Consider the following 14601-nt stretch of genomic DNA (forward strand, 5'->3'; position numbering starts at 1 on the left):
CACCCTCTATTTCCCGCCGACTAATCCTGGCGCAGGTGACCAGAGTCGGAGATCTCCTGGACTATGAGCGGCGAGACTGGGTAGGAGCAGAGGAGCTCGCGCCCCGTATGGGTCTGCTTACTGCCCGCGTCCCTCGTCATTTGATCCAGGAGATTAAAGATGCCATCCACCCCGACTCACGCACCTTCATCGAGGGGGTATTGCAGACCGGAGAGCCTTGTCAACTATCAACTTCAGCTCTCCGGATCTTTGCGTAGAACCCAAACCAAGGCAACCCCCTCGGGCTCCTATCTCCCCAAACCTCAGTAGGTTGGGGGATATGTCCCCGGCATGTTTTCGCGGCATGCAGAGGAAAGTCCTGTATTCTCTGGTGCTCCATATAGTGCACTACCTCGCCCTTGTCACCCGCCCAGATACCATCTGGAGGCGGGTATTTTTTGGGAACGAGGGCGAGAGACCCCGGTGGAGAGAGCTCTATTCAGCTTTGGTTCCCCGTCCCGCCGGGGATTTGAGTTGGAGGGTCCTCCACGGTGCACTGAGCACAGGAGAGTATTTGGCACACTTCACGGACTCCCCCGCCGCCTGTCCTTTCTGTGGCGAGCGGGAGTCCGTATTTCACATTTATTTGAGCTGCGCCAGACTGCAGCCCCTCTTGTCCTTCTTGAGGAGCCTTCTCCTGCAGTTCTGGTTAAACTTCTCTCCTCATCATTTTATTTTTGGGTGCCCCAGTGTCCCGAGACAATAAGCCTAGGGATCTCCTAGTTAACCTGCTCCTGGCAGTGGCTAAGGTAGCCATTTACAAGACCAGGAAGCAGCGTTTGGAGAAGGGGGTCCCAACGAACATCGTGGCAGTGTTCCGGGCGCTGGTGCACTCCCGTATTCGGGCAGAGTTCACGTACGCCGAGTCCGCTGGGACGGTTTCGGAGTTTACCTCCCAGTGGGCGTTAGGTGGGGTGCTCTGCTCGGTATCCCCCATCAGGGGTTCTTCTGAGTTAACCCTTCTTTTTTAAGTGCATTTTTTACAGTGCACTTGCTGATTCCCTTATATATTTGTTTGACTGGTTTTTCTTTGTTCTACTTGGCAACAAGTAGAATTGCTGTTTAACTGAATTGGCCGGCTTCGCCGGCCAATCAGTATTGAACCAGATCAAAATAGGCTGCTGCTAGCACAGGGTCCCAGTGCTGAGCTCCCTTATACACAGGAGGGAGAGGCTGAGCCTGTTACTGGAGGAGGGGTTATTCCTGCTGCTGCTAGCACAGGGTCCCAGTGCTGAGCTCCCTGACACACAGGAGGGAGAGGCTGAGCCTGTTACTGGAGGAGGGGTTATTCCTGCTGCTGCTAGCACAGGGTCCCAGTGCTGAGCTCCCTTACACACAGGAGGGAGAGGCTGAGCCTGTTACTGGAGGAGGGGTTATTCCTGCTGCTGCTGCTAGCACAGGTCCCAGTGCTGAGCTCCCTGACACACAGGAGGGAGAGGCTGAGCCTGTTACTGGAGGAGGGGTTATTCCTGCTGCTAGCACAGGGTCCCAGTGCTGAGCTCCCTTACACACAGGAGGGAGAGGCTGAGCCTGTTACTGGAGGAGGGGTTATTCCTGCTGCTGCTGCTAGCACAGGGTCCCAGTGCTGAGCTCCCTGACACACGGGAGGGAGAGGCTGAGCCTGTTACTGGAGGAGGGGTTATTGCTGCTGCTGCTAGCACAGGGTCCCAGTGCTGAGCTCCCTTACACACAGGAGGGGAGAGGCTGAGCCTGTTACTGGAGGAGGGGTTATTCCTGCTGCTGCTGCTAGCACAGGGTCCCAGTGCTGAGCTTCCTTACACACAGGAGGGAGAGGCTGAGCCTGTTACTGGAGGGGTTATTGTTGCTGCTGGTACAGGGACTGCAAGGTAATGGGCTTTTATTTTACTTTGGGAATTATTGGTGTTAATTTGGGAAAGTTATTAAAGTGTTAGAAAGCAATTACATTGAGGAAACTACTGGAGTTTAACCCCTTCATTACTACAGCGGTAACGCGTGTGTTATTGTGTGTGTGTGTGTGTGTGTGTGTGCATTTTATTGTTGCTCTCTGTATGTGTGACACGTGTGTTACGTGTGTTATTGTCTGTAGCTCTGTGTGTGAGACACATGGGGTGTGTTATTGTCAGTATCTGTGTGTTTTCTTGTCAGTACCTGTGTGCGTGTGTGTGCATTTTATTGTTGCTCTCTGTATGTGTGACACGTGTGTGTTATTGTCTGTAGCTCTGTGTGTGAGACGTGTGTTTGTTATTGTTTGTAGCTCTCTGTGTATGTGACACCTGTGTTATTGTTTGTAGCTCTGTGTGTGACACGTTTGCCTGGGGACAGTCCTGTCTGACAGTATGTTCTGATATCCCAAATACCGGCTGCAGTTTCTCTCTAACATGTCCTAATGTTATACAATGTGTCTGGGACACAGGGAGGTGGGGGGGGGGGGAGAGGTTGTGTGTCTGGGACACAGGGAGGTGGGGGGGGGGGGAGAGGTTGTGTGTCTGGGACACTGGGGGGAGAGGTTGTGTGTCTGAGACACTGGGGGGAGAGGTTGTGTGTCTGGGACACAGGGAGGTGGGGGGGAGAGGTTGTGTGTCTGGGACACTGGGGGGAGAGGTTGTGTGTCTGGGACACTGGGGGGAGAGGTTGTGTGTCTGGGACACTGGGGGGAGAGGTTGTGTGTCTGGGACACTGGGGGGAGAGGTTGTGTGTCTGGGACACGGGGGGGAGAGGTTGTGTGTCTGGGACACTGGGGGGAGAGGTTGTGTGTCTGGGACACTGGGGGGAGAGGTTGTGTGTCTGGGACACTGGGGGGAGAGGTTGTGTGTCTGGGACACGGGGGGGAGAGGTTGTGTGTCTGGGACACTGGGGGGAGAGGTTGTGTGTCTGGGACACGGGGGGAGATGTTGTATGTCTGGGACACTGGGGGGGGAGGAAGAGGTTGTGTGTCTGGGACACTGGGGGGGAGGAAGAGGTTGTGTGTCTGGGACACTGGGGGGGAGGAAGAGATTGTGTGTCTGGGACAATGGGGGGGAGGAAGAGGTTGTGTGTCTGGGACACTGGGGGGGAGGGAGAGGTTGTGTGTCTGGGACACTGGGGGGGAGGAAGAGGTTGTGTGTCTGGGACACTGGGGGGGAGGAAGAGGTTGTGTGTCTGGGACACGGGGGGGAGAGGTTGTGTGTCTGGGACACTGGGGGGGAGGAAGAGGTTGTGTGTCTGGGACACTGGGGGGGGAGGGTGAGGTTGTGTGTCTGGGACACTGGGGGGGAGGAAGAGGTTGTGTGACACGGGGGGGGAGGGAGAGGTTGCGTGTGTCGGATACTGGCGGGGAAGGAAGAGAGTGGTTGCTGTAGAGACGCAGATGGAGACCTAGTCCCTGCACACAGACACAGCTTCCTGTCAGTGACACGCTGTGTGGAACGCATGGATTCCCTGCACACAGACCGAGCTTCCTGTCAGTGACACGCTCTGTGGAACGCATGGATTCCCTGCACACAGACCGAGCTTCCTGTCAGTGACACGCTCTGTGGAACGCATGGATTCCCTGCACACAAACAGCTTCCTGTAAGTGACTCGCTCTGTGTGTGTGTTATTGTCTGTAGCTCTGTGTGTGTGTGTTATTGTCTGTAGCTCTGTGTGTGACACGTGTGTTCTTGTCTGTAGCTCTGTGTGTGTGTGTGTGTGTGTTGTCTGTTGCTCTCTGTGTGTGGGACACGTGTGTTATTGTCTGTAGTTCGCTGTGTGTGTGTTACTGTCTGTAGCACTGTGTGTGTGTTATTGTCTGTAGCTTTCTCTGTGTGGAACACGCGTGTGTTATTGTCCGTAGCTCTGTGTGTGACACGTGTGTGTTATTGTCTGTAGCTGTGTGTGTGTGTGACACGTGTGGGTTATTGTTTGTAGCTCTCTGTGTGTGTGACACGTGTTATTGTTTGTAGCTCTGTGTGTGACACGTTTGCCTGGGGACAGTCCTGTCTGACAATATGTTCTGATGTCCCAAATACTGTCTGCAGTCTGTCTTAGCTTATCGAGACTAATTACGGCTCTAGAATGGTGATTTTCTCCCAAATCCTCACGCTAGGAATAATTGGCGTGAAGCTGGGACGAACCTTCTGAGAAGGCGACGAGAGAGGGACTTAGAAAACATAATGCAATTTTCCTTCCTCGGATTGATGCCGGGGGTCTCCGGAGCTGATACACATTAATATCAGCACCGGAGACCCCCGGCATGAATCCGATGCAATAAAAATGCATTTACTGGCAACTTCATTACGTTAGCGGCTAACCGCTACGGCAATGAAGGGGTTAACTACCAGTACCATGTTTATTGTGGGTAGCGGGGGTGGGTGAAGGTAGTATTTGGCCCTTGGTGGGTGTTTAGGCTTTGAAGAGGGGGGGGGTGTTTGCGGGTGGCGTTAACCCCTTCATTACCTTTGCTGTTAATACCGCTAAGGTAATGAAGGGGTTAACCCCTCCCGCTACCCACCCGGCAGGTATAAACACCCACCAAGGGCCAAATATAGACTTCACCCATCCTCGCTACCCACAATAAACATTCAAAAACACAACAACACTAATACCCTTCTCCTCTACCCCCAACAAACCCCCCCGCCCCAACATATACAGTACATTAATGGGCAAAATAACTATTATCCAGATATGGATAATAGCTAATTTGCCCATTCTAAAAGTAAACATTAGCAAGCCAGCATAAATAAAGTAAATAATACTTTCTACTTACTCCTGCCATCATGAAGGGCGTCATCGTTAGCATACTGCAGGGCCATATCCTCCATTGCTAGCAAGAGTACATGAAAAAAATACAATCTAACGGCCCCTAACCCCTTAATCACCGTAGCGATTAATAACAGGTATAGTAATTAACCCTAACCTTAACCCACCCTCCCCGCTACCCACCCAGGAGACCTAACTACCCACCCAAGGGCCACAATACTCACCCTGTACCCATTGATTGACAGTGGTACATCATACCCATATAATATGGGCATGATAAGCCACTATAGCAGTCAATGGCCAACCTATTAAAACAATCGAGCACAACAATACCCAACAATTAAAGAAAGAAATAAGCACCTCAACACCACAACAATAATACAACTAAAAAGCCTCAATTACACATCAATAAAATTATTCTAACACCAAAACCGCTAAAGAATAACAATTAGCCACTGTCACAGGAGACCAGGTTTATTAACACATTTCTACCGGGATCATTTGATTGAGCAAAGCAAGGAAGTAAAATAAATTGTAATTTATTTCACGAATTGACATACACACAATGTTCCACAATTACAGTCAAAATACACTTACTGGAAGGGGGGCAAATGAAATAATTTGTTTCCAGAACAAAATCTTGTAAAATAAAGTCTGTAGGAGTAATTTCCCGGGAGCGGGAATTATTCGCGAAAGCCTTGGTCCGTTCTCAAATCTGCCGCTGCTGTAATGGCACTTGGAAGCTTGATGAAACTTAAGATGAATCTGATTCCCGATGGGCTGCAGGAATTCTTATAGGGTTCAGAACCCTATACCTAACAAGTGCAGCCAATCTCTCCGTGGGAATAACTTTTCCTACCTATCCCGGAGTTGCCAATACTTCAGAAACCTGGCAGGGGTGGCTTCCTATTCTGCTAAGGGCATGCGCCAACCTAGCACCTTTTGCCTCTTAGCATATGTGACCCAACCCCTTTACCTGGCGACAGTAAGTCTGGCCTGGGCAACCATTTGCCAACGGCCCAGACTTCACATTGGGATGCGGGTACTTAGGTTACCCCTCCCCACCTGACACCTCAGAGACACTGAGCCCTTTCAACTCTGGACTTTTCGCTTATAGTATGCGTGACGCAACAGAGCGACAGATTGGTTGCGATCGCTGGAAGTCATGTCTATTTGATTTGCCAGCGACCATGGCCTGACCGTCGCGTCGCCGGCACTGTATGCGTAGCCTTAGAAGTCCGGAGCTGCACATCCTCAGCTCATTTACAGTGAGTCACTACACACATACTAAGTGGGGTGCTATAATAAATGAGTGTTTCCCTGTCTCCGGTGTTCTGAATGAAAGTCCAACTATTTCTATCATGTTTAATACACTAATTGAGGGGCACTTTCATTCATCAATTTTTATGAAACGTATAAAAATCGATTTATGGTCGTTTTATATGTTTCTACCTGAAACATGCACGCACAGCCAGTTTCAGAGTGCTAGGAGCTTCCTAATAGAAGTTAGCAAAAAAGCCGCTTTTTATTCTCTAAGCGCTGGACTTAGAAACATTTTCACTCTCGCCACCTTATACCTGGTGGGAGGTACTCCGAACCCTTATACTGGGTTCTGGGGGTTTGGGCATATACCGGGGGACCCTTGAATGTGATTTATCCCCCTGCTCCGTCTTCCTGTTCTGGTCTGTGCTGAAGCAGGGAGACCTGGCGGTGAGCCGCCTAACTGCTTCCTAGGGAGGATTTTGTCCGGTGGTCTGTGTCTTTATGTCCCCAGGAATCTGGTAGGATTCCGGGGTACATTTTCGGGGTAGCCAGCAACTCTTGTCCCCTTCTACCCAAACACACCCTGACAACAGTTTTACTGTAAAATCCTCCCTGAAATTCCCGCCCTGTGAATCTCCGCTGGCTGGCACTCCTGGAACAGTAAAACACACATAAATCTTTTATTACAATTCAGTTCACATGCCATAACTGGGTTGACGAGCTGACACTTTAAACTCCTCAATATGGCTCAGGGGCACCCAGTCGGGCATAATACCTTTATTATTGGCCTGGGTACCCCCTCACCTTCACACCTCAAAGTGTAGGCGCTGTCACAACCGCCTCGTCCGGCGGTTTGATGGGCCGGACACCTCTTGAGGTTACGGGCTCACTGGGACTGTCCTGGTGGGATAGTCCATCCACATTGCCATGCTCGCTGCCCTTCTTGTGCTGGATAGTAAAGTCACATTCTTGCAGGGCAAGACTCCAGCGCAGCAGTTTGGCATTCTCACCGGACACCCGTTGTAGCCAACTCAAGGGGTTGTGATCCGTGATCACTGTGAACGGGCGACCGTATAGATAGGGCTGTAGTTTCCGTAGAGCCCATATGATTAAATAGCAAAGAAAGAATCCCTATTGATGCACTCTCTCTAGGTAGAACTCAAGAAAATAATAACATTTTATTGATAATCAGAAAAACACAAACTAATTAAAACCTAATAGTAGCGCATGTTTGCAGACAGCTAGTAAGTGGAAATACCACTGGTGTACTACGTGAAGAAGCCTCAATGATATCAGTGTATTAGACACTGAGATATCTACTGAATGATATTCAGGATGAAGTCGTAAATCATTGAGTGATCTGAGTAGTTCAGGCCACTTGATCATATGTGGTATAACTCTGATGCCTCTCGTGGGGTCAGGTAAGGACCCTCTGTCTTCAACAGAAGTAGCCACTTGTGTACATATGAGGCTAATATTAGCTGTTTGTCAACTATCACATATTAGCCTCATATGTACACAAGTGGCTACTTCTGTTGAATTCTGTTGAATACCTCTCGGTAGGCAAACAGCAAGTGCTGCAGGTGAATCTCCCAGTCTTTCCCCTCCGCCTCTATAAACGCACGAAGCATCTGTTTCAGGGTCCCGTTAAACCTCTCACATAGTCCGTTCGTTTGGGGGTGATAAGGGGTCGTGCGCTGGTGCTTCACCCCGCACACATCCCAGAGACACTGTAACAATTCACTCATGAATTGTGACCCTTGATCGGTTAGGATCTCGCTGGTGAAGATGACTAGCAATGCCTTAGCTACTGTGTCACGGTAGCTTGTGACAGGCTGTAATTTACACCAAAACTATATATAAATATATATATACCTGGGTTTGAACTGGGACGAGACTTAGATATGATAAAATATAATTTATTCCTTGATAAAGGTGAACACAGCAGATTATACAATAACAGCAAAATATAGACACTTACTTAAAGATTATGGCAAGAAAGCCATCAGGATTACAGACTGGCCACTTCTCCCATACACTGGCGACACACTTTATTCGAGCTCGGCTAGTCCCACGAATTCGGGTATACCCGGGTGTATTGAGGTTTGTGACTGTTTTCTGCCCGAGTGCATTGAGGTATTTTCCAAGCAGGGATTGAAGCATTTTATTCCCGCTGGCTGCAATACTGCACAGTATATATATATATACTGCATTACAATTCATGAATTTATGCCATCTGGTAGACACGCGAAGCATTGCAGCCTATTAAATCCTAATCATTATCATTTAACAGATCAGCCGCCCGTCAGCCAGGCATGAACCCAGGCTGGGAAGGCAAACGCAACGGGGCTTGTCAGAGGTGAGGAGCGGCGCATTCCAGGTATCTGCCAGGTACATACTGGGCATTTGCTCGAATAAAGTGTGTCGGTGCAGTATTTCAGTTGACATCACAGCAAAACAGGCAGGACACATGCATGGCATTTCTTCTCAGCAATCAAGATGGTATAGCACAACAGGCCTGATGACATGCAGGCATGAAGATCATTTGCATGAAGAACAATGAAGAACCATGAAGAACTTTGCATGAACAACAACGGAATATAGGGAACAGCAGTTTATATATCTTTTGTCCCTCTATTCTTAACCTTAAGCACAGGGGATTGGTTTTCAATTACCTCCAGCCACTCACTAACATGGGAAAGCATTCTGACCCATGCCCCCCTGCTAGTTGGCACATGCGCAGTAGAACTCTGGGGTCTCATTTCTGAAGCCCCACATTTGCATCAGGAATGCCAGCCAGTCTATCCTTTGGAGTTCTGGCAGGAAAACCTTTGTTGAAAGGTGTGAAGTGGGACACTTAAAGACTGCTCTGGCTTGAGCCTCCTCCGCCCTTAGGTAAACAGGGAGGGTGACAAGACCCTTTGAACAGCACTCAAATCCTAGTCTTTGTCCATACCCTAGAATACAGTATTAAGCATAAAACATAAACGTATTAAAATATCCGGTTCCATTGGGTCTAGCAGAACCAAACTTCCCAGTTCTAGTGGCCGGAACTGGGGCACCATATGATCCAAAAAGCGACTTGCTATGACCTATGGAGCCGGAGTTACACAAATGCACATTAAATCATTTTTCATTTTAATACAAAAATCTCCGCTAAAAGAAATCTCAGCTTTTCACTAAATCCCCATTGAAAACAACGGGCTCCGCTGCCATGGGTTTCAATGGAGCAACTCCGCCGTTGTAGTCAATGGGGTTTCCTACCATAGACTTTCAATGGGGAACCGCCGCCATTGAAGTCTATGAGAAAATCCACAAATCTTTACAGTGGTCCATACTCCGTCTGGTTGGTCTGAGGGGGCTGGAAATGGGCATGCATTAAAGCCGGAACCTTGGCTACATGTCACCCAAATCCCATCCCTCTGGGCATTCCAGAACCGGAGCTATGGACTTACACATTTCAACATTTTACACTTAGTCATTTTTTCACCATGCGGCTTTTCCCTCATTAGAATCAATGGTAAAAGCCCCGAACTTTCAAGGGGGTCCATACTCCGTCGGGTTGGTCCAAGAGGGTCAAGGATGGTTCTGCAGTGATGCCGGAGCAGTGACTATAGATACCCCAAACCTTGATCCTCTGGTCCCTCCGGAACCGGAGATAGGGATTCCTAAAATTCAGGATTTCACACTTAGTCATTTTTCTGAGCCGTTTCTGCTGCCGCCGCCGGCAAAGCCTATGGCGCGACCCGCTCTATCTGGTTCGACCCTTATCGGGGGTCCAGGATTCGGGGACCCGGTTGTGGTCGAGTGGGGGGAAGCCTAGGAACTAGGGGCAAAAATAATTTTATTTCTAGGGCCCCCAGAACAGTTTATTCCTACGCCAATTAACGTTGAACTTGACTAAAGTGTTTTTAACTCTTTTAAAGGACATTGTATCCGCTTTGCGGTTAAGCGGTTTGGAAGGCAGCCAACTCATTCCTGCAAAGCACTTTCGAGGGTTTCTCCATTGAAGTCAATTAGCCCATAGACTTTCAATGGGAAATCGCCGCTCTCCCTCTCGGACGCCATCTGCTGGTCTTCTCAGGAACCGGACTTCACAGCAAGATTCACCATTAAAAAACATTGAGCCCTAATGGCGGCTTATGGGAACCTGCAAAATGGTGCCTGAAAAGGCGGGAAAACTTCACAAAGAGCTATAATCTTTAAAGGACTATTAACCCTTGTGCTCCCGGATGGATTCTAGTGTGTGGGTGATGCAGACACTGATTAACAACAAACCAGGGGGGAACAGGGAATATACATTTTCAGGTTATGACAAGGGTTAAATCACACGTCTGGGCCCCAGCCCAGTTAACCCCTTGCCTCCCTGGTGAGGTTAGAGAGTGGCCAATTGGGGTGTAACCCCTTTAATCCCGGGCCAAATCCTCTCCATCGTCACATACTGCCCTCAGGAAAAAAGGGAACCGGCGCTCAACGGATTTCTAAATAAGTAAATTTATTGTGCCACACAACGTTTAGACCAAAAGGTCTTTCTCAAGTGACTAGGCAACGAAAGGAAATGTTGTGTGGCAATATAAATTTACTTATTTAGAGATCCGTGGAGCGCTGGATCCCTTTTTTCCTGAGTGTACTTTGGATTTTGCCTGGCAGGTACTTCCTTGCACCGGTAAACTGTATGTCTTATTTTATTTGTGGAGTGCAGCCTTAACCCTCTTTACATTTGCTACTGCCCTAGCATCGATGGTGGCTAGCGCTACAGCCTCAGGGTACCGGGTTGCAAAATCCACCACCGTGAGTATGTAACGCTTGCCCCTCCACCTGGGGATCATAAGGGGACCCACTATATCCATAGCTACCCTCTGGAAAGGTTCACCAATTACCGGTAACGGGTTCAGGGGTGCCTTCATACGATCAGCCGCCTTACCTACTCGCTGACAGGCATCACAGGACCGACAGAAATCTGCCACAGCCCCTGATGCCCCCGGCCAGTAGTAACGCTGCAACAGTCGGACTCTCGTCCGAGTGACCCCCTGATGCCCCGCTAGTGGTATGGAGTGGGCTACCTGTAACAACTGCTGCCTATACTCCGTGGGTACCACTAGCGGTCGTCTACCTGTCTAGACTCTATCTAACCCGATAGACCCTTGCTCCCTATACAGGAGCCCGCGGTGCCACAGAAAGTGGTCTGGCCCTTCGCTTGCCTTAGACTCGGACGTCCGAGGTCTCATGCCTTCTAAGCTGCGGTCAGCTTTCACTGCATCCCTGAAATGTGTCCTTAATACTGGACACCCACTCTTATTCTCTAAGTCGGGGGGGGGGGGAGCGGGGACAGGTAAAGGGAACAGTAAGTCAGCACCTAGTCGCGACTCAGTCTGGCTTACCTGTATGGTCTCCGCAGAGACCCCTGGAACTGTTGGTCCCAAATGCAGGGGGACAGGGGATGGTTCTGATGCGATCTTGGCTGACTGACTCCTGGTAATCGCTGCAACAGGAGCCAGCTCTGCAGTGAACACACAGGTTACGTGCCCCAGGTCATTGCCAAGGAGGACCTCAGCATCTAAGGCTGAGTCCATAGACACTAGACCCGTGCGGAGGCACGCGGAGGCTGAGGGAAAGCGGGTGTGTCTCTGGGCGGGCCAGTGACGTCATGGAGCTGGTTCGCCCTCATTGGGCGAACCGCTCACGTGACCGGCCCTGCGCGCGTAAACTAACATTTGATTGTCGGCTACGCTTCCGCACGCCTGCGGAAGCGTGCACGAGCCCCTGTTAAAGCCGCTCTCATTGCGGCTGCAGGGGCTTACTGACACGCATGAGCGCGGCTCAGCGCAGGGCAGCGGCTAAGCGCTGACCATTCCACGACCTAACCCGGGCAATTCCCCCACCTCCCTCATGCCACGTCCGGCACCCCAATCCGCGGTCCTCCGTCTGGCATGGTCACTATCCCAGTGCCTGGGAGCAAATCCTCTGGTCGGCCAGGGTAATAATGGCACCGGAGTTGAGCAAGCCGGCTGCTTGGCGATCTCCGATGGTCACTCTCCACAGATGCTTCCGCCGGACATCGTTGGATTGCAACCCGACCGGTGCAACCAGATGTCCTCCTGCCGCCACTGCTAATTCCTGGGTGGCAAGTGCAGATCTCTCCTCGGACGTCCATCTGTGGGTTTATTCTGTGGCTGTGCTTGACTCTTCTGTGTGTGCTAGCCGCACACGGCGAGAGAACGTTGCTCCTGATGGGGTCGACCGGACTTTTGACAATCCGGACAGTCTGGTCTGATCCACTTTGTTGCACAGGTAACATCGCCTCTCATACTTTAAACTCTGCAGCTTTTGGCGCGCGGACCTCTGCTGCAGACTTGTGCATCCACTGAGAGGTCTGTTTGGCTACCTTGACTGGCACGGCTGGTCCCTTGGTAGCCCCTTTCCTGTCTATTTAACGCGACTGATCGCAAATTCATCATCCATCCTCCCAGCTTCCACATGGGTCTTAGGTTTACGGTCAAAGACCCCATGCCCTCACGTCCGAGGGACACTGCTGCAACAACTGTTCTTGGAAGATCAAGACCAGTAAGGTGTGGTATTTGGTGGCACCACAACCCTCCATCCACTGAGTCCCCTGCAATGACATACGGGCCCCGTACCGGACATAGGAATCCCGGGGGTATCGCTCCCCTGTCCTGTCCTGAACATGCCCCGGCAAGCTTCTGGAGTGAGGGAATACTGCATCAGCAGCATTGCTTTAACGTGCTTATAGTCATTCCGTTTTTCTGGTGGGATAGCCTGCAGAGTCTCTTTGGCCACTCCGGACAACAAGGGGTGTAATCGCAACACCCAGTCCCGTGGTGGCACCCGGTATCTTTGACATTGGGTCTCAAAGTCACTTAGAAAACCATTGATATTGTCGTTGCCATCCACAAACTTGTTGAAACTGTGGTGGTCCACTCGGGGAACGTCTTGTTCCCCGTTGATCAGGTGAGAGTGAGGGGACACAGGCCGTGTACTGCTGCCAGCATCCGAATCCTCTCATCTGCTGTAGCCCTCTCTCCCCAAGAGGCAAGGAGTGCGGTGATTTCAGGGGTGGCAATTCCAGTAGCCACGGGGACTACCCCTACCACACTCCAAAGAGCCAGTCTTTCACCATTATCCCGGTGATCGTCCTCTCCCTCCCCATGTCCATCTCCCTCCAGGGCTGGATTAAGCTCCTGCACCCCGGGCTGAAGTGTGATCACTGCTGCTGCAGGTATACACTGGCGACACACTTTATTCGATCTCGGCTAGTCCCACGAATTCGGGTATACCCGGGTGTATTGAGGTTTGTGACTGTTTTCTGCCCGAGTGCATTGAGGTATTTTCCAGGCAGGGATTGAAGCATTTTATTCCCGCTGGCTGCCATACTGCACAGTATATATATATATACTGCATTACAATTCATGAATTTATGCCATCTGGTAGACACACGAAGCATTGCAGCCTATTAAATCCTAATCATTATCATTTAACAGATCAGCCGCCCGTCAGCCAGGCATGAACCCAGGCTGGGAAGGCAAACGCAACGGGGCTTGTCAGAGGTGAGGAGCGGCGCATTCCAGGTATCTGCCAGGTACATACTGGATATTTGCTCGAATAAAGTGTGTCGGTGCAGTAGGCTCGTTGCCCTCAGGTAAAGCAATACTGGCTTCATGGAATTCCAAGTCCTCCAGTTGTACCTTTGACCGACCAGCTGTCAGTAATCCATAACTTTCACAACAGGTAACGATCTGAGAGCGGTCCCAGAACCGGAACCGTCCCGATCTCGTATCCACGTTCGCCCGCAGGCACAAAGTTAGGCCAGGTCCCCGCTGGCTACTGCAGCGCCCGCTGTTGCGGACGCTGCAGGGACAATAACTGCCCCACAATATGGCCAGGCCCGCTGCTAGGGGGTGCTAATGCGCTGCGAGTTTTTGAGGCACACATGAAAATTGAGATGGGAACTAGCGACGGAGCGCTAGGCCACGCCCCCCGGCGGTTCAGCCAATGAGGGCGAACCTGCCGGGTGACGTCATGGCCGTTCCCCCTGTCTTTTCCCCTGCAGCTCTCTGCAGACCGGAGAATTCGGATGCACGCGCCATCTGCCGCGCAGACGCGCGTACAGCGCAGGCAGCAGCGTCGCAGCCTTAGGTGACAAAGGGAATCTGTATTTTTTTCGTGCTCTTGTGAAACGTGTGTACGCTACCTCTTGCTTTTGGAGCTCGCAATCTTCGAGTTTACCGCTATGCTATAGGATCCCGCAGGATGCTATACCATAGGCTCAATCGGATCCAAGTTAATTTAAAGCCTGTCACAGGAGACCAGGTTTATTAACACATTTATACTAGGATCATATGATTGAGCAAAGCAAGGAGGTAAAATAAATTGTAATTTATTTCTCCGAAAAGACATATACACAATGTTCCACAATTACAGTCAAAATACACTTACTGGGACGGGGGCAAATGAAATAATTTGATTTCAGAACGAAATATTTTAAAATAAAGTCTGTAGGAGTAATTTCCCAGGAGCGGGAATTACTCGCTAATGTTTTAATCTGTACCCACAGATAAATATAGTGACAGACAATGCAATTTT

At 50.3% G+C, this 14601-nt stretch overlaps 1 protein-coding gene across 1 annotated transcript in view; it reads left to right on the forward strand.

The window, feature by feature from the left end:
* Nucleotides 1-14601, forward strand: part of LOC142473302 (uncharacterized) — a 94317-nt gene that overhangs the window by 3644 nt on the left and 76072 nt on the right. Inside the window, exon 3 of the mRNA XM_075580499.1 lies at nucleotides 1733-1886. Coding sequence (XP_075436614.1) covers nucleotides 1733-1886 — 154 coding nt within the window. The remainder of the gene's footprint in view (nucleotides 1-1732; nucleotides 1887-14601) is intronic.

The sequence above is a fragment of the Ascaphus truei genome, assembly GCF_040206685.1.
Source record: "Ascaphus truei isolate aAscTru1 chromosome 3 unlocalized genomic scaffold, aAscTru1.hap1 SUPER_3_unloc_1, whole genome shotgun sequence".
In the NCBI taxonomy this organism is placed as follows: domain Eukaryota; kingdom Metazoa; phylum Chordata; class Amphibia; order Anura; family Ascaphidae; genus Ascaphus; species Ascaphus truei.